We start from the raw sequence: 27,430 nt of genomic DNA, 5'->3' as shown, positions 1-27,430 counted from the left end.
TCATATAAAACTAAATTGGTGGTCTCTAGCGATAATGATTCAACAACTAAGATCTTCCATTTTAGCGCACCGGAACTGGCGTTCTGTTGAATTGTTCAGTACAAACACTACAATAAACCACTAATAGATGACGCTTTTGTCGGCCATTTTGAAACAAGAGATGAAATATACAAACCATGGTACGGTACGCACTCCTGCAAATTTTAATCATGTTTTTCAGTAACTTCGCAATAGGTAATCGTTCGTGTTTTGTAAGAAAAAATCTAGGTTATCTACCCTTGTAGAAGTCAGAATATTTCTATTTCAACTGTCATTCCAGTTCTTGGCACTGGAAGTTCAAAGTCCTATCACACAAGATAACATAGTAATAAAAAATTTGAATCCTGTCCTCGTATATGAGAATGGCATTAGTAAAGTCGTTGCAGTATCTACAGTGGCAACCAGTTTCTTCCATAATTTTTGCAATTGTCAGCTTGGGACCATTCCTCTTCAATGTCATAAATGTACAGATAATATAAATATAGCGTTATTGCAGGAGCAAATTTCCATGAACGGTGGTTTCTATAGTGGTGTGGGATCTACTGGAATTTCATCGTCTATTATATACAAGTATAACGTCCAGTAGAGAATATTAAGAGCCGTAAAAGTTACTGGAAACACTATTCTTGAGTACTCGTCAATTTTTCCTCCTCTTTCCAGGAGAGAGAAACTCAACACATCAACGTCCGGAAAGTCGGCAAACTCTCTGTACCTCCTTCTTCGGAATTTCTTCCTGAATCGTGTTTTGAATCTCTTAGTGTACCTCATGAATCTTGATTTCTCATCAGTCTCTTCAATTTTCACTTTTACGTTGGTGTTATCAATACAGGGTTCGGTTTGGTTAAGCTCCCCATCCTAAAAATCATAAAACAAAAGAAAAGGTGAGAAGATGTACTAACAATAATGTATATATAGTACACTGTATTTGAGGCTTTATCTATCATGAAATCAAATAATTCACAGAGTGACGATTCTTCATGCATTAAACATGGTTATATGAATACCCAATATCAATTTTTAAATATTTAATTAAAATTAATATTAAGCTTTGAGCGATTTTTAACAAACTTTAAAGTACACATCAGATAATATCAAAACTGTAAGTTGAAATTGCTTTATTAAATTATTCTTTTCAATGTTATGTTTGGGTAATATTAATTTTTTGAAGAATTACACTGTCATATGTTAAATTCTAATCGTATTGGTTACATCATCATCAATTATGGAAGGATTAAAACTATTTATTTCTTCGTATCAAAGAAAAAGTGGAACATTCTTTTGTTAAGAAAGATTGAAGCTCTTTAACATGCTTCTAGTCATGTTATTTGCGTGCAGGAGCTTCCAGGAGACAAACCGATAACTGTGATTGTAACAGCATCGTGTGTGTACAAAGTACAATGCTTGTAGCGCAAGTTTAGTTTGGGCGACACAATACAAACTCGAGATACTGTTGGGGTTTTCTGATTGCAGATGTTTGTGATAAAGGTAGATAAACACATCCAGACGTAGAGAAACGCAGATGTAGGACGCTAAGCAGGAACGTTCTCTACATCACGAAGAGGTGAAAAATTTTCAGCAAAATCAGTTGCGACGGTTGTGTACTGCGAATGAAATTTGCGTTGTAAATATTCCAGCTACAGAAGAAAGAATATTAAGTTTCGAACATTTCTTTTCCATTTCAGGGACTGGGAAACGTTGGTTTGGAACTAAAAACACTTCCAAAGAGTTTATTAGAATAAGCACCCATGGATCTGACAAGGAAACTTTCAATAATGTCGAACTCTCCCCTTCATCTGTGAAAATAAAATTTTAGATACGGATAGATACTTTAAATAATCAAAATTTATAAAACATGTGTTATACGAATTCAGATATCTGATTTTTTTGTCTTGCAGTTAATTTTTTATACAGCATCTATCTGTATGCCAAATTTTAAGAGGATTTCGAGATGATGCTACTGGAGGTTTCTAATAACATTATATCCTTTGTGGAAATAATACATACCAATTTGCTTGGTTATGCGAGTTGTTCAGGAATTCAAGTAAAGGAACGAGATATTTAGCTGCTGTGCTTATTTCGGCTTTCATGGTGCCCAACAAGCTGAAGGTTTGGGGTAGTTCTCGAGCCGGATGTGAATATTTTTGTGGGGTTAAATAGCCGAAAGAGCAAATTTAAGATTGGAAGTAACATGCAATACTTAGTATGAGTAACTCTGCATTTGGTGATGAGGAAAACAAAGGAGAATATTCCATCTCTGATTCTTTTTTGAAATCTTCCTCATTGATTACGCACGAGAAGTTCAAGAAAATGGATGGGTGTTCGGAAAGCAATGAAATTGATACCAGCCACCAAATGGTTGGTTGCAGAAGCTCGCACTTGGCACTTGATGTACCTCGGTGTTGATTCCGGCACAAGCTCATTTTGTGCTCTTGAATCAGTCAGCAGATTTCTATGCGCACCTTTTTACAGCGTCGGGGACATGTTCAAGAAACTAACTGCCGTTAAACTTTCTGTTCGCTTGGCAAAATTGGACAGCTGATATCCAAAGAAAGCAAACGTTCAACAGTTGCTATAACAGCTTGAAACTTTTTTTTTCCACATAAAATGGCCTTATCCATGATGTTCTAATAATATTTATGTTTTTAGAAGTCACCTGGACTGGATAATGCAAAACGAAAATTTCCATCGATAAAATTACCAAGATTTCACGAACTATGATTGGAGAAATAGACATAGATGTGCCATCCAGAGATCAAAAACCATTGCTGCAGACATCATTTTCGGACTGAATCTGAGTGCAACTAGATAAGTGTATAGCGTAATTTTTCAGGCGTCCCCGGGGGTTTACCCCAACTACGCGTCTGTTACTCTGTAGAGAATGCAAAACTTTGTAAATGCTAGATGGTGTGAGTTAGTGTGTTGTTCATCTGGCTTCCCCCAAATTTTTGAAGAAGACGGGCAACGTGGGGGTCCTGTAGTGGGACCCCACTTTGCCTGTCCAGTACCTCTTGGAGATGAGCCAGGTAGTAGGGATCGGACTCTGGCTAGGTTGCCCCAGAATTGCCTGGGTTTTCTGGAGGCTCCCAACGAAAAAAAAAAGTGAGAAGAATCTAGAAGGAAGGCGTCCTTCAGATGAACGAGGCGACAGGGAAAACAGTTGGAAACTCCCAGCCCTGAGAGCCCACACAGGGCTGGTGGAAGTAAATGATGAACGTATTGCTGTGCTAGAGTGCCAGAAAAGTACGGTCGCCATTTAGCACATGACAATACAATGTTGATTCATTTGGTAATTTCATACATTGAGCTATTTATGGTGGGTGAAGCTGTGGTTGGTAGTTCCTTCTGGTGTTCAATACAGTCAGTTGTTCATCTTCAGTGAGAAAGAGGAATTCTTCACCGCGTGGGAGGGACACTAGTTGTGTGAGCATGCGGCTTCTGGGTGGATGATAAAGGTGACAATCGTAGAGAACATGTTCCTAATTTTCTTCGACTACACAGTGGCAGAGAGGGTTGTTAGATATACCTATTTCGGTGAGCTTAGCATTGAAGGACCCGTGTCCAGTTAGCCAACTAAGTGGAGGTTTTCAAGAGGATTCCTAACGCAGCTTTAGGAACAGATTATCGAGCCGAAGTGAGGGTGCAACATTTGATTCAAGCAAGTGTGGGAGGTATTGCATCTTTGAACCCTGACCCTAGTCGGGGAAAGACAACATTGCAACGGCCATTTACACTAAAAAGTCACTATTTTAATAGTCCAATTTAAGATTATCATTTAATGACTTCTGAGAAATGAACACAAACAAAACTTCTTACTTACTTTTAAATCATTGCTTTCCTCTTCTTTTTCTTCCATTCTCTTTCTTTGATCTATTCTTTTCTGAATCGCATGGGCATCCTGCCGATCAACAAAGTTCACGCAAGCATATTCCACCATTGCTGCAAACACAAAAGTGAAACACATAATGACGAACCAGTCGAGCGCTGTAGCATACGTCACACGGGGTAAAGCAGCCCTTCCTCCGAACCCCATGGTTACTAATGTTAGCACGGTGGTAGCTCCTGTAAATATACAAAGGCGCTGGATGAACCTAGACGCAACACAGTTTTGGTACTATTTACATACTTGCAAGTTCAGTAATTTATAATAAGGGGAGAGAAATTAGGGCCACTCGACTTCCCCTAACAAACATTGTGTATTATTAATTTTACCCGTTGGAGGAGCTGCTCTCAAAATGGCGCCCTTTAATTATCTAGTTATCCCTAACGGTGGTTTAGAACGAAGCGTGCACGTTAACCATTAGCTTAATACGTCATTTTTAACATCCCCATTACGTAGAGAATAAAAATATGACGTCAAAAGAAAAAGATTTTCGCTCATATTTTAATTTTAAGAGCCTTTTTTGACAGCTATATTTCACCAAGTTACCTTGTACAGGTCTCAATTATCTGCTGTGAATCGAAGCCACTAAAAACGGCAATGACTTCAGATATCCTTATCAAGTGTACGGACGTTAACAGCTGCAGTTGACGACGGATAACTCATCACCAACAGCTGCTAAACTTCCCCTTGAACGTCCATTTTGAACTCCAGAAAACAGAAGGAAAAACGGAGAAAGTAGGACGAGGAATTTAGTTTATCTTCTTGAATATTGAACAGGATTCTTTGGTAGCGACAGAATGACGCAATGGAAAACAACAACGAGAAAAATACCGAAAGATTACGATGAAAACTTTGAAAATGACAACTAAATTAGATACTTGTCGTGAGCGTTACCAAAGGGATAACGAAAATGAAGGTCAAGCCATACATAACTGTTTATGTTTAAATAAAGCAGAAATCCATACAGAAATAGATGTGAATCTTAGTTCAGGAATTTGGACATTACGTTTAATTTTTGAATGAGTTGCGTTGTTAGCCTACAGCGATTTATAAAATTATGAGAGAGATAAAAGCAAATAGACTAATTTAAGTGCTCCCTCCATACGTAGGTAAATCTTCCAGTTGACCTTTGAATTTCTTCAAAGTGTCAGCCTCAACTGCCCACGGAGGCAATTTATTCCAGTAATCACCAACTCGCTGGCTAAAATAAAACTTCATATAATCCAATCTAAACCTCTTCCTCGTAATTTCAATTTGTGACCACTTATTAGTTCTGTAATCCTTTATAACAGTGAAAATTTTGGCCTACATTCATTCCAGAGCCTTATAGACTTTAATCTACTTCTCAGGATGGCCAAGCTGAGTAGCCCACATAATTGAAGTTTTTTCTCATGCGATTGCCCCTTTACACACATCACCATGCAGTTTGCCCGTCTTTGGACCCTTCAAGAACCTCAATATAGGATGGATTATGTGTTAAAACAACCTTCCCAATGAAGGCAATTTTATGTAGATTGCGAAGGGAAATGTTGTAGTAAAATCCCCTCGTAGCCAGATCTCCACGAGACTGATTCTAGTCTGAATAGAATCAGCTCCTAGGAAAGTATTCTGAGTGGATTTTTTTATTGAGTTTCCCTCATATCTTGGTAATCAATGATGTGTCCATGATTACTTTCTTGACTGAATTTTCGTCTTTCAAGCATCTTAGATTTAATTAGGGAACAACAAGTTTCCACTGTAAAACTTCACTATCAACATCAATATTTTATCATATTAAAAACCTGCACATTTAGAGGCAAGACTAAGAGAAATTAGAATACTTACCGACTGCAACCCGACCAGCAGCGTCATTTCGATTAATCCAAAAAGAAACCCAAGATGCCCCTACTATCATGGCACACGGAGCATAGATTTGTAAAATGAAGTAACCTCTTCTTCTTCTAAGGATGAAGCGAACTAAAAGGGAAGAGCCTGCACCTGCAGTAAAAATATTACATTTTGTTACATGAAATAGTGGCAAATTTGTGGTTGTTTATAAATAAATGAATGTTAGGTAATTTCAGAGTAGATCTATCCACCGAGCTTTCTGCAGCTGTATTGGAGTATTTTCTTCGCGCACAAAGAGTGTGCGCGAAGAAAAGATGTGCTGTATGGATGCAACTGGGGTTCACTTGGACTCAATGAAATAAGCACAAACGTCGATTCTCAATAGGCAAATTAAAACAGAGCTGAAAGTACACACCAGATGAACATTAGCCTCATGTGGGATGAGGATCCGCAACAAGGCAGAATATATTTCGCATTGTAGGTCACAAGGAATAAAAAAAAGGCTGGTTGGAATTAGAAATCGGTTGCCACTGCACAACATATCATTGCAATATGATTCGGTCTCTCTTACTATTTGAAAACTTACATCGTGATTGGCTGAACAGAGTTGCGGAAAAGGCCATCACCTCTATATCTTTCCATGGAAGTACTTAATAATCACAAGGAACATATACTCTGTCTCAGCTTATTGCTGGAATAGCCGAAGCTCCAAAAAGTCATTGAAAATCAAGTTTAAAAGCAAAGCATCTACAGAGATCTTGCCTACCTCTCCACGGCACGGTTAATAAGCTAAACGGCCAAGCAGAGTCTTCCTTTCAAACGCAATGGAAATGTTTGATACCCTGACGATATGGAGTATATAGAATGCAAGCAAACTGTGCGAATTCTGGCTAGAAAGAGTCAAAAAGGAACTGCCAAGCACGATTACCATGGATACCTATTCAAACATAATGCTACCCATTGAAACAGTGCATCTGTTCGCAACGTATGGCCATTTCACAAGAAAAAAAATACAATAGACCCTTCGTCTGAGCTTTCATCCACCTCTATTTATAGTACCTTACCCATCTGGGTGCTTCAGTAATTGTGTTATAATGACGCTTTACTGTAATTAAACCGTGTGTGATAGAGTATATTAAATCCAATATTATTGATTCTAAACTGAAGGGTCATCGGTCGTTTCGTAATTTGCGACTGATTTGTTTCGCACTTGACCGTGCGAAATAAATCAGATGGACAGGTGTGCAATTCAGTGCGAGAATGGACAAAGCGAAAGATTTAAGGGATTTTGAGAGTGGCATGGTTGTTGGCACAGATATGAGTATCTTGGATACTGAAACCCTGCTGGGGCTGTGACGTTCGACTGTGTATCGAGATTGGACCAATAATCAAATAACATCCAGCGGTTGGAGGAGGCTCATTGATGCTATGGACCAACAAGACTTGGCGGGCCAATGACGCGAGGAATTTTTGATTGAGCGTGCTTAGATATTCAACTTTCTAATATAGAGATTATGAAAAAATAATATTTTTAATATGTTTTTTCAAATATCCTTTCAATTTATTGTGTAGTATATTAGGATGATAAAACTGTTAGAAATTCTTCCGGACTGAAATTACAATACTACGCATTTGCTCAAGGCACCTGAAAGCTGCATTTTATGTTCACATATTCAGTATTTTTTAAAATTGAATTCACGGATACTTGGTATTAATATGAAAAAAAAAATAATAATAAAATGCAGCTTTCAGGTGCCATTAATTAATAATACCCAGTTCTCTAATTTTAGTAATTTTTATTAACATTACTGCTCGACTTTATTAGTCGGTGTCAGGAAATTTTTTGTTACAGTTCATTTGAGTAAAGAAAATATATGAGAAGAACAAGGAACTACCCTCTCCCGGGCGGGGATAGTTCCTCGGAAAATTCCTTGAAAGTTCAATGCACCCTAAAAACGGGTGTATTGAAGATTCAAGGAATTCGTGTTCGGGTCTGTACCTGTGTGTGTCCTTCGGTCGATTTTGGGTTGGTGAGGGGAAACCGGAGTACCCGGAGGAAACCTCACTCCACGGCCTGAGATCGACTAACTCAGCACCGAGTGAGAAGAGGCAGGAAAAACTTCCTAACGCCTTCGGCTGGATTCGAACCCAGCTCCTTCCACTCGGCGAACAAGCACGTTACAACTGTGCCACCGTGGACCATACGTACGCTCGCTGATAAACTGGTTTTATAGTGAAGCCTCGTGACATTGCACTGGACCCGGAGTACAGTATGATCGCTGTTTCAGAAGAATATCGTAAATTAATAGGACTAATGGCTTTAATTTATTCTTCTGGAATATTGGTTCTGATTTACATTATCATAATTATAAAACAATTTTCTGCGTGTCGATTTTTATGGCTAATAAATAAATAGTTTAACGATTATTATTATTCTGTTTTGATTATATTAGGTAGGAGGATTGCGATGAGGTTATTCATTTACAGTAGGCTAGCTTTTCTATATTTTTAAGAAATGGAGTCCCCCGCCCCCCCCCCAAATAAGAATAGCTGTATACACACTTCATTGTTTCTTTTATTATTTTCTTATACGAGGGGATATCAAAAAGTTCATACTCAGACCTAGATAAAACATTAATAGGGAGTTGTCTAAATATTCAATAAGTAACATGTGAAATTTCATTATGATTGGAGAAGTGGTCAAGGGTCTGCCCACAGCATTTTTCATGACCATCTTGCCAACTGTTGGATTTGTGTAATACAGATGTTGAAAACTTTTTTGATCGTTTGTTGACGAATGCTATGTGTACCAGTATGATCAGGAGACTAAAGACATGGCAAAGCAGTGGAAGTACACCTCCTTCCCACTCTATTTGCGAAGGTGATGTTGTCTTGTTTTGGGACAGAAAAGGGATTATCTACTTCGTGATTCCACACTTACCGGAGAATACTATAGGAATTTTAGACAATGCACCGGCTTGGAACTACTGCAGCACCCACCCTTCTTGTTTTGAGAAACCACTGCGTGGACGCAGCTTTGATTCGTCTCAGGCAAAAGTGCGGACATCCATGATCAAGGCATTAAACAACTGATCCACAGATGGTAGAAATGTGTTACTGTACACAGAAAAGGATTAAAGTTCCACCTTTCTAGGTAAGGGTACGAAATTTTTGATACCCCCCCTCGTAGTCGTATAGCAAAATATGCACAGTTGATTCTATCTGTTAATTTTGAAGACAGCTTATTATTTTAGAAATCGGTAGAATTTCCTCGAAACTGCGTTCTGAAAAAAATTTTGTGGGTGCCATGTTGGACAGCCCTGCTGTAAAGTATAGTGGAAAGAAGATTATTCAGCGTAAGCCCCTCCACCCATCATTTCTTGAATGTATTAAAATTTCCCACGTCTAAACAACATCAAGTAGAAATTCGTTACTCTCTGGCTTAAAGAAAATTTGAGCGCAGCCATCCTTTTCCAATTGAATGCGTCAGTGGTCTGTTTGCCCATACGAAGGGGAATAGGTTAGTTCGATACCGTAATGTAGCAATGAATATACAATAACTTCTTCAATTTCACCGTGATTCCCCCTGCAATCCAGTAGGAAAAATGCCCAACGGATTTAAGTTAGCAAGTGGTCCCCAATGCTTGATAATTTTTCGTTCAAAGAATCGCGCAACTTCTCTGTCCTCATATGGCAGCGTGGTCACTGTTCAGTATAATGTAGACCCCGTAATGCAAAACAATTTGGAAACAAAGCTAGAATGACCTCAATTATTTCTTCTCCATATCAGAGTTGTAGTTAAACCATTTACAATGCTTGTATGGCGTGAAAGAAGTGTTTTCATTTTAAAAATATTACTTCATGAGGAATTTCGATTTATATAGTAATGCAATACTTTGTGTAACCTGTTGGAATCGAATGAACAATGGCATACGTCCAGTTTGTATGAAGCCGTTTATAACAAATTTATCTGTTCATAGATATTAAGAAAACAATCAGGCTGGATTGTAGTTGTAAATTTTTAAGTAGTAGGTAAAAGGCACTGGGTACTGAGTCTAAATTTGAAATCTTTTATGATCATTTTAAAATTAATAATCGAAATACATTGCAAATTTTTTTTCCAACAGGTGATTGATGTCTTCTTGGAATCATTCTGAAACCAGGAGCATCATGTGTAAAGGTAAGCTCATGTAATATTTTACAAAAGGTTCCTCCATTCGATGAATCTGGAGTGCCTGAAACCGACTAATTTAGCAAAGTAGAAAGAGTCAAAAAAAAATTAGGCAGGATTCGAACTCAGGTGTTACCACTTTATAACTGGGCCTGTACAAACGTTCAATAGTCATGTCTCCTGATAAATGTTTTTTTTTCTTCCCTGTCAATGAAATTTAAGTTCGTTTTAAAAGAACCTCTTTCTCCTTCCCAGAAATATCGCTTTGCATTAAGTAACATGCTTCTATGAATTTGGAAAGATACTAATGGTTTTATTTTAATTTATTGGATCTTAAAATGCTTGTGGCTATTGGCATGAAAAGTCATACTTGGTCCTGATAATGTTTATGATTATCTAAGTATTCCGAAGTGCACTCAGTTCTATGGGATGAATAAAGAAACCATTTCATAATCAACAATAAATGTAGCGCATATATTTTGTTCGAGATATGTATGTAGCACCAGCCCCCCCCCCCTTAGGGGAATATTCGTGTTGTTGTGGCGGACCCCAGGGTTTCCCCCCATTAGCTGCTATTATACTCCTTATGTTGGGTGTGTAAATGTTATGATGTAGTGTGCCGGTACCTGGGAAGCGGCCATGATCTACTACCTTCATGTTAGTCTGTTCCGGTATAGACTAACATGGGAAGTTAAGAGGGGGTGGAGAGGCAATTTTCAGCCTTTGTAGAAGCCACATGTCGTGGTGTAATTCTATTCTAAATTAGGATTAGCAATTCCTATCCTGTGACCAGATGTCGAGGAGCGTCCTCAATAAATCCTTCAGCTTGAAGGGTAACTCTTCCAACGTTGAAGATTTCTTTATACTCCTATAGTTTGATAGGAGATCCTCTTGGAGCAAAGGCATATCAGAACTCTACAAGCAGGAGGAGGTTCGCTAGTTGTAGCAATCCTTAATTCCAATGTTAGGGCACAGCTGAAGCTTTTAGGCTACTTGTCAGCTTACGTAGTAGTACCAGTTCTTCTTATAAGAAGACATAGAGATGTAATGATATTTGGAAATCCTTTATATTAGTCAATTCTTTCTAGATAGCAGTCCTTGTTCAAGTCTTCCTCTTGATCCAGATTATCTCAGGGCAGCAGCTCTCGTCGTTTAAATGCTCGTATTGCAAATAAGTTAAAAGTTTCAAATGCATTTTGTGATAGGAACCAGTAATGAGTTCTAGTTCATTCCGTAAGTCGGTATAATAATGACAGTCCAAGTTTATAAAGCTTGCTTTTGAGACTGCCGTGACCTGACAAAAGGCACGTTCCATATAGTCCAGGAGCAAACCACAATAGTTCCCTTTTCTGTCTCCGATACAGACCAGTCAGCCTGCCACTTATTAACATAAATAGTGCGCAATCTTTCCTTTTCGGCTGTTATTGGAACACTCAGGTCAAGTTCCACTTTATCAAGAGAAGTAGGTGTGCCTTTTTCAGGTGGTATCTCAAATATCTATACTGGACCTAATATTGTATTGACATCCTTCTCGTCAGGATCTGCAAAGCTGCCGATAACATAAGACGAGCAGCACGCCGTGCTTGCAATAGCACACTTGGTTGTCCTATATCCCCAGCACATATGTGATAATGGACTGGAAAATGCAGTTATAATACAATCTCAGTGAGTGACCTTTAAGGCCCTCCCCCCCCCCTCTTGTCGTGTTACTTGTCTCAATCTAGATAATAATGACTTGCATTTTTCTAGGGGTATAAACTTCACACCACCATCCAAAATAATTCCGAAGTATTTTGTGGTTGAACTGTATTTAATAGCTTGTCCTTTATATTTTATTTAAAGGGACGTCCTCTGTCTAACCTGCAGTACCCGGTTGGCAACATCTTCAAGAGACTTCTTTGGACAAAGATGGTTAGTTCATCTACATATGAGTGAACACTAAATTCCAGCACAGGGGCCCAAGAATAGACCCCTGTGGGCATACTCTTAACATCAAGTGAGCGCTGCGAAAAGTAGTTCATTAACAACCGGTATATATGTGTAGACATCCTCCCGGGCACTTTTCCACCAATGAGTGTCAAAGGCCGAGCAGATATTTAGTCATAGTTTCCCGCTATATCTCTAAAAGAGAAGCAATGGCATCTTCGGTTCCTCTACCCTTTGTAAAACTGAACTGTACAGTTGAAGAAAGTCCTTTCGTAACATACGTCTCGCAATAACTTTTTCAAGCGCTTTGCCCGCAATAGGCATATGACAGCGGGTCAGATTCTGGCTTCTTAAGTTAGCAACTTTCCAAATTGCAGGGAAAATACCCTGATTAAGACAAGAGTTAAATAATGTTCTAATAACTACATGGACCGTTTTCCATACGCGCTTGAGCACTTTCACCTCAATACTATTTTTCCGAACGCATGGACTGGATAGCAATATCAGGCGAACCCGAATAACATGCGTTTTTCACTCTAATGTCTATCTATTTTGGATCCGTACATCTTTCTGATAAATAATAACTTCAAATTCATGGTGGGTTCTCAAGATATGGTTTATTAATCTGTAAACGAGCCCCCGGGGAGAACTGTTTCCCTGAGTGCACACACGAAGCTTTTTTCCTCATGATAGTTTCTGAGGACCACCACAGAAAATGGTAGGGCTTCCTTTCCATTTGCAGTGAGAGTAGTCAATTGTTCTATTTGGTCTTGTGTAAAGGAGTCTTTAAGTGCAGAGTCAAATTTATCCCACTTTGTGTAAAATCTTGGTATGTCAGTAGACCAGCTAATGTGCAACTTCCATTTGGAAAGTCTCGGACCAATAGCAGAAGATGCGAGAAGTCTTTCATTTGTAGTTGCAGCACTCGCATCCATCATGACAATAACGAGATAGCGTTGACTTGGCCAAACTGGGATCTAAGATGGATATTTCCACCAGTTCTAAGCGTAGTTGGATTGGATTGTACTATTCTATAGCGAATAGGAAGACCCTTAACCTCACTAAAATGTTCTTGCGACACTTTTGATAAGTAATTTGTAACTGAAATGGATTGTTGGCAATTTAGCTGCAAAAACCTGATTTCTGTTGATTGGGAAGTACTAGATGTCGTGTTTCTATCCCTAAAATGTCTTTGAACGAACAGCTAAGTACTCTTGTCATATTTGAAGGAGTGGGCGCAGTTCTCATTTCGCTTCTTACAGTTGTGGCCATATCCCTGGGAACTATGATATAATCCTTAACCATGTGAGATGTCCACCCTAGATAAATTCTACGAATCGTACCAGTGCCTTCTAAAATCCAATTTATATTGGGCTTACTTGCTCTTTTACATCCTCAAGCGTAAAGTCCTTTAAATTTTTATGATAGATATCTTCTATCTTTGTGAACTTTATAAATCACTTGAAATATTTTTGAAAGTTGGCCCAACTTTCAAACCGCACTCTTGTAATTTGACCTTGAGGGGTCGTATTTTCGCATGTATTTAACTTTAATCTCTTGTTTGCCCTCCTGCGCCTTAATCAGAATTACGTGTTGCTGCTTTGTGGGCTTACCCTCTATTGATTTTACGGTCTGAGTCGGAGTGTATAGCTTCGTGGCTTGAGCATATATGATAAAGATGACAATTCTCTTGTATTTCAGTAGTTACTTGCTTTGTTAGCCTGCCCCCCCCCCCTCATCAGAAAGGCCAGAGGAACCAAGATCCACTGAACAATCCAAGGATTCATTTTGATGGTCCGAATCCAGTTGAGTTATAGATTTTAATTAGACTCATTTATAAATAACGATATTCAGGCTCGAGAACGCTGGCTTCCGCCCTTAGGGTCACGTGACCAAAATAAATAATTCTAGCATTACTAAAACCATATATAGTTGAGTTCAAGTAGGGTCATCTAATCTAGTAGAAATTGTTACATGGCAACGCCATGTTTTCAACGCCTTGGAAATTCGGCATGAACTCACCGTCACCTGGAAATCCAAGCAGCCTTCCAATACTTAGCCAGCGCCCCTCCCCTTTTCTCTACACCAGTGATAGAACGCTGTAGTCCCAAAATGAATAAATGTTGATCTAAATCTACTATTTCCGAAAGTTTTAACTTGAAGTACAGAAACAACCTTCTACAATTCATCAGTACTCTGTCCATTTATTTAAAATTTCGCGAAGATGAAATGTTCCTTAAATGACCACGTCTCGTTTTGTTATCTATGCTTGAAATACACAGATATTCGTAAGATAGGGAAGAGTCAAGGATGGTGCCGTGTTATATGAGAACCTTAGGATTGCTGATATCGTAAGTTGAGCATTTCGCTATAAAAATGAATCTCCAGGTGTTTGTGAATAGTGGGTCATCGGAACAAGATGAGAATTAACATGAATTTTAAGACAGCACTTTATGGATTAATATATAGTTATTCAATTGCTGAGATAGGGCGTGAGCTCATCTCCATGGGAGGATAATTTTTTTTAGTACTGGAAAGGCATGTACAATGCCTTTCCAGTACTAAAAATTAAATAAGACAGCCTGTCGTTATGTAAAGTGCTTTTTCGATTGATGCCTTGCTTAACTAGGAGTGACGCGAACTACACAATCAATCTGTTTTAGATTATTGTTGAATGCATTTGCAGAACCGTCATCCTTCAATAGGGGTGGAGGGATATATTCAGTTCTTACCTAATTTAAACATATAAGGTTGTATATTAACCAATACCTGTAGGGTACTTTTATGCCGTGGTTCGAATTCGCAGAAATTCCTTATGAATATATTTTTTTGTTAAGTCATAGCTATTAATTAATGACCAAGAATAATATAAATTAATAACTTGTCGCATATTTAAGAAGAGGAGTTGGCTTGATACCATAAATATTCATTATGTAAAATAAAAGGGAGGATGAATTTGTGCGGATTCGAACCACGGTCCTTCCACCCAACGAAGAAGAACACTGCAACTGTACCATCCGTGAATGGACAGACATTTGTTAATATAAAAATTTATATGTTTGAATAAGCCTCTCAGGTTTAGTGGAGTGGAAAGTAGTACATATATTTATTGCCTAAAAAACAACTACTAGGACAAAGATCCTGACGGAGTATTTTCTAAAACTTAATACGAACCGGGTTACTGATCGATCTCACAGGTCAAGATCCTGTTTGCACCACTGATTGGCGCCTCCGTAGCCAGGTGGGAAGGAGCAGCAGTGCGTAGCACACGCTTCTTGATTAGACCGGGGTTCGAGCCCGTCACCACCAACTACGGATGATGCGGAAAGGTCAGGAAATGGCCACCGCATATTCCGGAGCAATATGGCCTAAGCTGCTAATGCTCCTAAAAACCAAAACAACAACAACACCACTGATCCGCTTAATTGAATAACTCCTAAAGATCATGAAGTTCCGACGGACCACTAGTCACAAACATCTGGAGATGCTTTGGTTCAATAGCTAACAAAAAACCGCAAAAAAGATTTACCCTCCCCCCCCTCCCAAAGCTATAATGGTGATATTAATCTTCATGAAAAAATTTTCTGATTCTTTCAAAATGGACATTTAAGGAATATTTCCTCTTCGGGTATATGCTCAGTTGTGTGGACTCGGCGCACTGATGAAGTAATCAAAATTCTTAACGCTACTTCATATACGGTCATGGGGCCCTGAATGTCAAACTAAACAATCCCCGCTGTTCTTGGGGGGGGGGGGCGCATGGAATGAAAGCTGGCGGCTCCTAGAACGTCAGTTCAACTTCGCCTCGTATCTTTTCCAGTTGTTCAGCATCAAAACACTTCGATGCGTCCTATCATGCTTTTCCCTAGCAAATACGCTCAAGAACAGACACCACAACAAAGCTAACTGACCAGAAGAATAACGATACATGAGACCCCAATACACTTTACTGGGAATATATGTAAAGTTTAAAGGTACATCGTGGTCCAATTTTGGATAAAGAAATATCTTGAACAACCCTATTGGCCGTCTTCGGAATATTTCAGTAATCATAAAACTGTTATGTTGAAATGAACACTATCAGGACCGGATATGACTTTGCATGAGAAACAGACAGAGGTGCTTTAAAATTCTCAGGAGACGTGAAAATATAACCTGACTACACGAAAGCGTTCCACAGTGGTAAAATCTGCGGAATGCTCTTTGTCCCATTTGTAGAACTAATAAGTTGGATCACCTTGGTGAGTTTTATTTTTGCTTATTCAACACTAAAGACAATAGGTCTGGGTTTCAGGCTATAACTCGGTGTCTTTCTTAATCTTCCGAAGTTTGCTACTCACCCAACAGCAACCAGGACATATAAATGAGCGATGGAAGATCCAAAACAAGCGGATAAGACACCTGTTCTTGATCCCACCATCCCAGAACACAGCAGTAGGATCTCGTCAATGCTTCGAGCAGAAATTATCCGCCAGTGGACAAGCATGTACAACACCACAGGGTGGCGGCAATCAAATGCCACAGCGCGCCCCATTCATACTCAGAAGTGCTGAGGAATACTAATAACACCACCACCGCTCTTAGGAAAATGCAAGAATAAAATCAATACGGCAAACGCGTAACACCGGAGTCATTATCGAAACTGTAAACAACACTAAGTCTCACTGCTGAGCCGCCCAGGAAAAAGGGCCCCTAGACATGTGTCCAAATCCACCTGTTGTCACTGTTCTTTATTCATAGATAGAGAGCACGAATTAAAACTGTGTGTGCTAGCTGCACAAAAATCCTGCACCCTCCGGTAGAAGTGCTAGACCAGAGGGTGCCAGCAAAAAAAAAAAAAAAAAAATCATTCAACTACTATCCATTTATGGAAAACTAGCTTGACAAAGAGTTTCATTGCCAGGACTTAAATCAGGTATCACCTGAATCAATTGTTGCGTATAAGGCAAATATAATATGTGACTCCAAGTTTCCTCAGATCTACACAAACAAAACAGTATAATTTACTTCTTAACGAGCCATGCCCAGTTAGTTCCATACTAGGATAGAACCAGTTATACTAGCCTCCACCTAAGATCCAACATTTTTCTTAATATGAGCTTCCTCTCCTTATGTAATAACTGAAAGCTCGGTATACAAATCAAGAGGCATGTGTTAACACTGTTCTTCACAGCAAGCAACATAATTTTGCCCTAAATTTACCAACCCTATTCATTAAATGTGGCGAAGAAGTTAACTTATGATCCCCAGATGTCTGAGGAACCAGTGGAATTGGTTATTATTTATTTTTACTGTTGGTGGCCAATTATAATCAAGATTTCCCTTTAATAACATCATCACCGTTTTGCTTGCAGAAATCTTTAATTTGTTATCCGCCCCACTTTGTCTTCTAACATTCTCCTTGACTGCCCAAATCATCAGCAAAAGCTATATATTAAAGCAACTCTCCTTGATAACCATTGATTTATAACTAAATTCCAAAACAGACCACTGTGGGCATCCCCTAGTAAATGCTCTGTTCTAACAGTGATTTGTCGGTTGGTCAAATAACTCTTTATACAAATGCCCTCTATAAATAGAGCTAATTCATAATTAAATCTTGAATTGCGTAAATGATTTAGCAATGCATTAATGACATTTTTCTTGAAACCAAATAGATGACACAACATAATTTTCCTATTTATCAGTAATTGCTGTAATCGTCCGAACAACAATCTACCAAGATTAGGTAATAATGATATTGGCCTGAAGGCCTTTGGATTAGTAATTTCATTCCAATAAATATTTAAAGCTAGACTTGGGTAACAATCTATTGTACTATTTCCAACCCTGGAGTTTTAATACTGAACTCAATTCAGCATTACAAGTTCTGATCAAAGTTTGTTCCTCATTCTCATCGGACACAGCAGTGTTGATTTCCACCATTGTTTCAATTGTATGGAACACCTCTTGTGTTGTTAATTTGTTCTTTGACAATCTATATAAAAGTCCCCATGGGTCACTATTTCCAACTGTACATACCAATGACCTCATGATATTTCTTTCTTTTATTCCTAAACAATTCTTTAAAATAACTAGCTTCGGCTGCATTCCAAGATCTATGCCTTTTTGGTATTGTTTTCTTAAATGAAATACTTCTATACGTAATTTACTGAGGTCATTTTTTAAAGCAATTTCCTTCTCTTGGTCGCATAAAGTGCATTCAAAATGTTTAGTGTCAAATACTTATTATTCCCAAAGTCTAGATCAGTGGAATGCCTGAACTTTTTCAATTAATATTTTTATGCAAAAATTTAAGTTGCTCCTTACCCAAATCTTTCCCTCCTAGTCTTAAATGAAATAACAATGACCTGTGGTCTCTATTGGTTGTACTGAATGTGAAAGGTTGGTTTGGAACATTTATCATAGTAAATTATTAGAGATTATAAAAATCTTTCCCCTAGAATACACTGTAAATATAACATTACCATAGCCAACTCTTAATAACACATTTTCAACGACGGGCAATAGAGTTATATTTGAGTTGTGCACACAGCTGTACTTGAACATAGACTGCTAATAACAATTATATTCAAATGGTAGCTAAATACTACTATAGCAGCCTTTGGTCTTTCTGCTGTCACATCAACTGGAAACCCTACTACTTTAAATTTCTGATCTATCTGCATTACATATGGTTCTTGTAAACATAGAATATCACACCATTTGTCCTGTGCAAAAACCTTAGGCCGTTGTCCATTTAACTGCAATACAATGAACCCTCATACTTGCCATTTCTAACGCCTTAACATATTCCACACCTCTGACTGAGTGCAGATAATCCCTTCCCCTCCTTTTACAATTTACAAAACACGGTTGTTGGTCTCTATGCTGGCAGTAAATTCTGTCTTTTTTAAATAGATACTTCAAAAGCCTAGGGGATAATCCAATTAGTCAACTTTATTTTTGATCCTGTATTAAATCTAAACATAACACCCTCTTTGACATCTTGAAGTTCAAAACCATAATCTTTTTAAGTTTCTAGAATACAAATCAAAATTGAAGGATCATTCATTTAAGTTTATCATATTTGATACCTTTATTACCAAAAACCTCAGATCCTATTTAGATCATCAGAATTGTCTGTTTCCCACTGTTCACCCTTCAGTTCATTAATAACTAACTCCATGATTTCCTGGCTAGATTTGAACTGAGAATCTTTCTGTGCTCTTAAAATAATAGTATTATTTAGTCCTTGTTTATTACTAACTATTTTCATCTCTACCTACCGCTTCCTCATCTATTATTGACTTAACCTCTAATTCATCTATTCGAGCTTTTAGCCGTTCATTGTCAATAAGGAGAGCTGTTGTAATTACCTCCATATCAACCCACTTGTCCAATATATAGTTAGAGGCAGCTTTAGTTATTTTATTGAACTCACTTGTGTATTCTACTATCTGGTAACAAGTTCATAGATTGTAGTTTAGATTTTATTGGCGCATTAGCAGCTAAGGCTATAATGCGCCAAGACCAGTCATAGATTGTAGACACATCATAACGACTTCTCTGCTCTTGAATGTTGGTAACTGCAAGTGCTCGCAGGCACTCTCACGCTGGACTTAGAAATCATACAACGCGGCCTACTATACTACCTAGACAAAGGCACCCCACAGACTTTTCTGGGGTTCACTATTGACCTAACCAGCAACAGAAATGTGAAAAAGAAGAGGATACAAACTCACTTGCAGCAGGCATGGCAGGAAAGGTGGTGCAACTTTCAAAAGGGAGAGATCACAAAGAAATTTCTACCCAACTGGTTCTCCCCAGGTCTACAAGCAACGTACCTCTTAACTAGACACAGAGCGATTAATGCCAAACTGTCTCTACTTGGGATTCAGGTTGATCCAACTTGCACTTGCTGGGGGCTGGAGAGCTGGCAGCACCTAATGTATGACTGCAGGCTCTATGAAGACTTACGTGGTGTTTTACTCACCACAGGGACAAGAACATCACCTCCTAGACACGAAGGAGGAGTATAAAGCCTTCTCGGATTACGCACAGGCACTGTTGACGAGGAGAAACCAAATGGCCGCAGCCCACAACCATTATAACCAAAGAACATCTGTTCTTCAGCTCATCGGACTCCCTCCCCTGAGCCGGTGAGGCATTGGTATGCCTCACTGACTTCTGGGGTTGTCTACTCTATCATCCCCATATTTCTGCCTTAACCCCCCCCCCACACACACAAAAACTTAATTATGTCAAAATTCCTGTTCGCCCATTCTTATGCAAGCATTATCCCCCTCACCTAACGATCATCAAACCGACGATGATGGATATATGTATCTGTCTGTACGTACGTGCATATAAAAGAGCGCGCGCGTTTTTTTTATAGGTCCTAGCCTCTGAAATCTCAGGTGGCAGGACCTGCCAGAGTGAAACTAAAACTACTGGGTTCCTGGTCTGCCTCAGCAGGGGTCCAGCGGCTAAACGACCAGATGAACAACGGTACACGACATCATACAGATACAAAGCCCACACACTTTTAAATCTCTGGCATTTCCCAGTGAACTGGTACACCCACAATGAAAGCAACACGGAGATGGGGGAAACCCCTGGTGCCATCTGACACTAAATACACCTTACACATAACTATAATATCGCTTTCGCGAACATTAATTCATTCCAGTACTTCTACTAACGTCCCCATGGAAGCAATCAAAATCCACATTTAACCCAACCTCTGGAAAACTTCGTATCTGAACACCCTGCTCACTCTTTGTGCTTCCACCTGGTAAAGCACTCACTAAAGTCCCTGACTTTGTTACTTTTCCCTTCCATTATCTTTTTAGAGGGATCTAAATTCAACTTTGGCACCTTTGAAGGTAATGGGGGCAGAGAGGAAGAGCATTTCTTCTTCTATGCCAAAAATCCAATTGGCGATCACACGAGCTCTCTCTGACTCTGTAGATAGAGTGAAATCACACACAATTTTATTTTTCAGGTAGCTCCAACAATAGATGGAAACAGAGAGGAACTTCGCCAAATAAAAATGAGTCATTGAACTGGCAAGCCATAACCTGGGGATCCCACTGGTTCAAAGAGCTTCACGTGTTGCCGCCCAGACAACTATGATATACTGCTCCTCCAGGAGCCATACGTGGATACGCCCTGGACGGTTTTGGTCGTGCGCAATCCCAACCTGACCGTTACGAAGATATCTCATCACTAAGTGATTTTTACGTAATATCCATGTACTGTCAGGATCCTAAAATGTGGCACAGCAGAGGCTCCAGCAATGGCCAGCGCATGGAGGAGTTTCTTACAAACAGCGGTATTGTGGTCTTAAACCGTCCTGCATTTTCCTCAACGCTCTGTGATGTCACTATGTCAACTACATAACTGACTGGACCACCAAGCCATCACTTTCGAAATGAGGAGGTCAACCAAACAATCCCAGGAACGCCTACGCTGCAATGATCAGGCAGCGGAAAAAGCTGTCCGGGGGGGGGGAATATGACCAAAAACTGGGAGAAATCCATGGTTTAGTTAGGTTAAGCTAGAACACTAAATTGCAGAGTACACCCCAAACCTGCTTCTGAGTCTATATAACCACTGCTTCCCAGCATTAAGCAACACCTATTGCATTCCTCTCTGTCCTGGGCAAGGTGAGGAAAGAATTGAGGCACACTAGATGCATTGGAGAATATCCTGGCCGAAAACACCCTTTGGTCATCGCGGGAGCGTTCGAGTCCTTATGGTGGCCGAGCGTCCTCGCACGACTGAGAGGAACGAATATGCCTCCGGAACTATCTGAATGACCAAAAAAAATCACAGTACAGCCCCCCACTACACTGTAGAACATCAAATTTATCATGGATGTCCCCGGTACACTTTTGTGGAATTACGTCCATTCGCAGGCCTTTGCGGGTGATCTCACCTTGATCCTCGTCGCTAACTCCAGGGCTCAGAAGCACAAATTGATCAAACCCCAACAAGACCACCACGCTGAAAACTCAGTTAAAATACCTAGGCGGCATCCTGGATAGAAATTTATCATTTGTCCCTCATCTCAACAATATCCATGCAAAAATAAAAAAAAAAGTATACAGCAATGGTCGCCGGGATTGAGGAGGCGCAGTCTTCATTCCGATCAGCAGTGGGCATGATCCTTTTGACCATAACGCGGGGGCTCTAGCATTAGTAGAGGCATATGATGCAAGCTTATGCAGCATCAGCCAAAAAAAAAAAAAACCCCTTCCACTTCACCCCTCCATTCGTTCGAAATACCTGTCCAGTTGACCTTAAATTTATTTAGGCTATCAACTTCCACAACAAGGGATGGAAGTCTGTTCCACCAACCAACTACCTACCCGCTGGCTAAAGGCAAATTTACGCACATCTATCTTTCCTCAATTTGAATTTATGCCCTCTCAGGTGATTATTCTGAGCAAGAGTCCCATCAGCATTGAACATGCTCCAACCATTCAAGGATTTATACACCTCTATCAGATCACCTCGCTGGTGCCTAGTCTCCAAAACTTAAGCCTTTGTTCCATTCACTAAACTTGTTGTCCATGTGGGTATGCACTACATTCATGAACTTTACCACAGACTCCGTCCTGGTTCTCCCCAGGCTTATATACAACCTACAGAGCCTTTTCTGAATTTGGCCAAAAGATGTTTGGTAGACGCTGGGCACTTCCGCCACCTTAATATAACCTCGAGCCCTGGTCAACCTGCCGCAAGGAAATCACACAGGACATCAGTCCCAAGCTCACTGGCCACATATTTCTGTCTGTTTCTCTCCCCCCCCCTCTGTGCGCTCTTAAAAATATACATGACTAGTGTTCAAACCAAACCCTAGTAATCGTACCCCACACAAATTTTTAATTACCTCGGCTAAACCTATTTCTTCTCCCACCCCTTTTTTTTTATAGAACCTGCCGGAGTAAATAACTATAATACTGGTATACCTGGTCTGCCTCCACGGGGCAGAGTGTGGACAACGTTGGGTCCCAACGGTACATGACACTACACTTGGCTGAAATTTATGTTGCTTCGATGCGAGACGGTAGCATTGCTTTATGCTCCTGCTTTTCTATCCAGTGACTCCCACTCTAGAATACTGAAGTGATCTTGCATTTGACTTATTCCTCCCCCCCCCAACCTATGTGTAACTTTGAACGCCTTAAAAACTGTCCCTCATCTTGGCTTATAATTATTGGACTACACTTACCAACTGTGTAGAAATAACCCATGATTACCATGGTATATTCACACGTCAACTATGTCTGACAGTGAGGACTTTGTAGCCCTCACGGGAACATGGAATACCAGCTGATAAAAAGCGTCCAAGGAAACTAAAAACGGGCCAAAATGAAGAGATAATGACAGTACCAAAGGGAACAGGTACATATCCGAACCACTACTGCAATTAGAGGAGAAATTATCCGTGTATGGTCGAAAATGGAACATGTGCTATCAAATTTGAACGTTGAACACGAGAGAACCAAAGCGAAACTTTACGCCTATCTAGATAAAAGGGTGAATGAAGATTCCACCGGATACACCTATCACTAGACTCGAGCGAAGCAGTTAAAACCATTGCGGTTCAGAAGCTTGCTCAAGACTTAAAAACAACTAAAATAAAATCCATCAGGAAAACTAGTGTCCTAATCGAGACTGCAACAAAACAAGAAGCCCAGGCAATCATTTCTATCGGTCTAACAATCCTTATTTTTCACTTGGACAGGGAAATTACTCCAGACAGCATCGCTGAAGAAATTTCATCCGGGACTCGAGACAAGGATTGCATAAAATACCGCATCAAGTTTCCTAACCTCTGCAATTGGGTAGTGCAAGACAGGATCTTTGGCTGGAGCAGCATGTGGCATCATTATAATAGTGTGCGCAAACTGGATGAATCCTATTTACATCAAGACAAAGCGAGAGCGAGGCCTAAACCATTCAACAACAGTGTTATTAAATTTATATAACTTAATGCTCACCTAGCACGTGCAGTAGCGGAGGGAAAAGGCAGCTGAAGATACTCCCTGGGCTGCCATAGTCGTACGGAACCCGAACATAATGGTCACCAAAACCTCTGCACGGTGTGTGCCCATGTAATTGGCCCCTTAGGTGCCTTCTATTGGCTACCTAAGAACAGTTACCACTACTCTACCTGGGGGCGGATGTTAACTGCCGTTCCCTGCTTGGCACAGCCGGATGGCATTCTGGCCACTTCACCACTTAATATAATAAATAGGCCCAATAACCTCCAGTACTATGTGGGATTCTCAACGAAGTTTTGACCACCTCTGACCATAGAGCAATAACATACAGCCTCAATTCCTACGCCTTCAGCAAAGCCGTTCACCTCCTCTCTCCCTGAATCTATGCCCAAGAAAAAATCTCTTCCATAGTGGGACCAGGAACCAACACACTTCTATAATCAGGCAGCGAAAAAGAACCACATGGGATCGGCTGGTTATCACCAGTGATCGCACAACAGCAACAAATATGTCAATTACCACATTGACTCTGTGGAGGAAGAATTGCAGCAAGCCCTTGGCAAAATGAAGTCCACCCGGGTAAATCTGCTTAACTTGTTCAAAAAATGCCTAACCAAAGTTAATACTTAAAAGCCTGCTCCATACCGGACTCCTAACACAGAAGATGACTTACAATCCAAGCTACAGCGAACACTAATTACAAGTATTTTATTCTGGTGGCCATGCATACGAGCCAACTTAAACAAGTGTATACAAAGTTACCTTTCTAACAGGAAGATCACCAAGTTTGTCTACAGCGGCTGCCCACAGGGCTCTGCAACATCGTCCTCGATCCTATTACCATCTCACTGGGCGACTCTACACAAGCTCCAGATTTCCCCACTTCTCAAAGCAAGGTACAAGGAAAAATAATCAAGCCGGTAACCTCCCTAAAACCCTGGATTCGAACCTCTCATACCTTCACGCTTTGCGGTTTCAAAGAAGTCCTTATTCCCGCGGCTGCTAGGCAAATCCAACGCCTGACAGATCTCAGTGAGATTCAAAGAAGCGTCACAAAGGCCATTACGGATGCAAGCCAAAAGAGACAAAACAAACCCCAGGACTGGTCCAATGCGATCCAACACCTTAGACGAGACGAAGTGGAGGCATTAAGGAATATATACAGAATGACGAGAAATAGTCAAAAGCAAACGCAAGACCTGGGAAATCCTGGGGATTGGTGTATAAAATCACCGCTCCCCAGGGGAGAAGTTATTACCACAAGGAACTAGCATCAATGGGTGAGCAAAGCAGGAACTTGGCTGCAGCAGAGATTAGAAATAAAAAATGTCCCGATCTCCTGGAGCCGGAAATAATTAAAAAGGTGGTAGAATACGCTCCGCAGTTACTACTTCAATTATACAATAGATGTCTGGATGCCAGTACCTTTCCCACCTCTTGGAAGGTTGCTGGAGTTAAATTAATATTGAAAAATCCCACAAAGCCACCATTATCAAACAGCAAACTTGACCACCCACTACCGAAGCCCTGCATGCCAAGAAAAATATTTCTTAGCGATATCCGTGGACTTTGTTACCATTAAATCATACCTTGACAACAGAAGAATCCAGGTTACTGCACCATATGGTGAAATTCAGTGACCGGTCCACAGTGGATGTCCCCAGGGTTTCTCCTGTGGAACATTAACCTCGATGAGTTCCTCACCCTTGACTTGGAGGGCGTGCTTTCCCAGCCTTTGGGGATGACTTGATCCTGATGGTTGCTGCGAATAACAGGGCCCAGCTTGAGGTAAAAGCAAATCAGGTCATGACTTAAAAGTATCGTCGGAAAAGACTACATCCATTCTACTCAAGGGCAGGCCGACCCAAATTAAGATTGACAAAATGAAATACCTTGGCGTTGTTCATGATAACAATCTTTCCTACATTTGCACAAAAATAAAAAGATACGCTGGCCTACTAGCAAGAATCACGCGACGGGGGGGGGGGGTTATCAAAACATACCCTAAACCTGTATTATAAAACAGTCTTCCTCCCAGCTCCGACTTGGTACACCAAAACAGCAATTCTTGTAAATCGGAGGACTCTGGACGCAATTCAAAGAACTGTGTTGCTGACTATCACGCGAGCCTGTAGCACCACAAGCACTCACGCCCTGGCGGGGGGGGGGCCTTCCCCTAGACTTGGAAACAAATACCATATAGTGAAGGGACTCCTCTTCACCTTCCTAGATTACTCGGTTGACAACAGCACGCTATGCAAAGAGGAAAAGAATAGGCTTCAGAACCGCCTCACACGGATCTGGCAACGCCGTTGGACTGAAACCACCAAAGGCTGTATCACAAAAAAAAATTCATCTTGGACCTGGGGAAAATATTCCCGCAAACGCCCACTCGGTTCAAACCAGGACTCCACACATCATATGTACTGACAGGCCATGGCGCCTTCAAAGAAAAGCTGGCCCAGATGGGATTGGAAGAAGACCCGAGATGCGTGTGTAGTGAAGCGGAGAGTTCGACACACGTCATATATACTGCTCAAACTTTGAAGGCCTGCGATGTAGGTTAATGACTACAATAAAGTACTTCCCAAAAAATATGGAGCACTAACAAACTTTGCTCAGCAACTCATCGCCTTACACAGTGACATAAAAATGGTGATACAGAATGCCTACGTTCTCACCAACCCTCCCAAGATGAAATCAGACAGCCGCAATTACTAAAAGGAAACGACAAACGGTCACTTTCCCTGTGCTCCGTGGTGTAGTGACTCCTGAAAGGACTGGAACATACATCCTCTGAACCTTGAAAGCTGAGGAAGGCCATCTGTTCCTTCTGGTGTGGCATGCCCACTGAAAAACGAGGGACTACCTTCCCTATCAGTCCCTTTCTTTTTTCTTCACAGCGTATTACCCCAAAGGTCCAAATCTAATACACCAAAATTACTGCCCGAACTATTAGACCTCTAGAGAAACTCATTCAGGGAAAACCGCGAATAATTTTTATTTTAAGGTCCTAGCCACTGAAATCTCAGTAAAGTAGGTGGCAGGACCTGCCAGACTACAATTAGTCTTATTGGTACACCCGGCGGATGAACAATGGGCACAACATACTAAATGACCCACACACTCTCAAACCTCTGGCACTGTCACTCGATACAGAGAACGTACGCGGAGATGGGAGAAATCCCAGGAGCCGATAGACCCTCAACATACCCAATACCTTCAAGCCAACATCATAAATTATGCAGCTCTAATCGTCCGAGTAAGCAGGTAAGACTGGGGACTGAACCGAGATTTGATACCATTGAGCAATAATTGTTCACTAGAAACTATATAGCGGAGTATATTGCTCGCCATTACGAGGGCCTGCTGCACTACTGCTTGTCACTGGGCATCCCAGCTACCATCGACACCCACACTGACTGTAAACAAGAAACTAGCTGCCTGGCAAGATGGGAAGATACGGACAAGGACCTAAGAAATTCATCCCGGATGCCAAACTTGTTTATCCAAAGTCGCTGCCTTGGTTATCTCCTGGCCTCTACAAATCATCAATAACCCCTACTGTACATGTGGAGAAATTGAAGGTTG

General features: G+C 40.4%; 1 protein-coding gene across 1 annotated transcript in view; it reads right to left on the bottom strand.

Moving 5' to 3' along the window:
• Positions 1-561: 561 nt before the first annotated feature.
• The window catches only part of LOC150085531 (gamma-aminobutyric acid receptor subunit alpha-6-like), a 122,839-nt gene continuing 95,970 nt past the window's right edge, over positions 562-27,430 (bottom strand). Inside the window, exons 7-9 of the mRNA XM_090374590.1 lie at positions 5,744-5,890; positions 3,857-4,098; positions 562-894 (exon numbers count right to left, since the gene is read on the bottom strand). Coding sequence (XP_090230716.1) covers positions 562-894; positions 3,857-4,098; positions 5,744-5,890 — 722 coding nt within the window. The remainder of the gene's footprint in view (positions 895-3,856; positions 4,099-5,743; positions 5,891-27,430) is intronic.

This window comes from Mastigoproctus giganteus, chromosome 5 (assembly GCF_048544385.1).
Source record: "Mastigoproctus giganteus isolate SK-2022 chromosome 5, ASM4854438v1, whole genome shotgun sequence".
Lineage (NCBI taxonomy): Eukaryota > Metazoa > Arthropoda > Arachnida > Uropygi > Thelyphonidae > Mastigoproctus > Mastigoproctus giganteus.
Note: the sequence above shows the minus strand (reverse complement) of the source record. Positions and strands in the feature narration are given on the sequence as shown.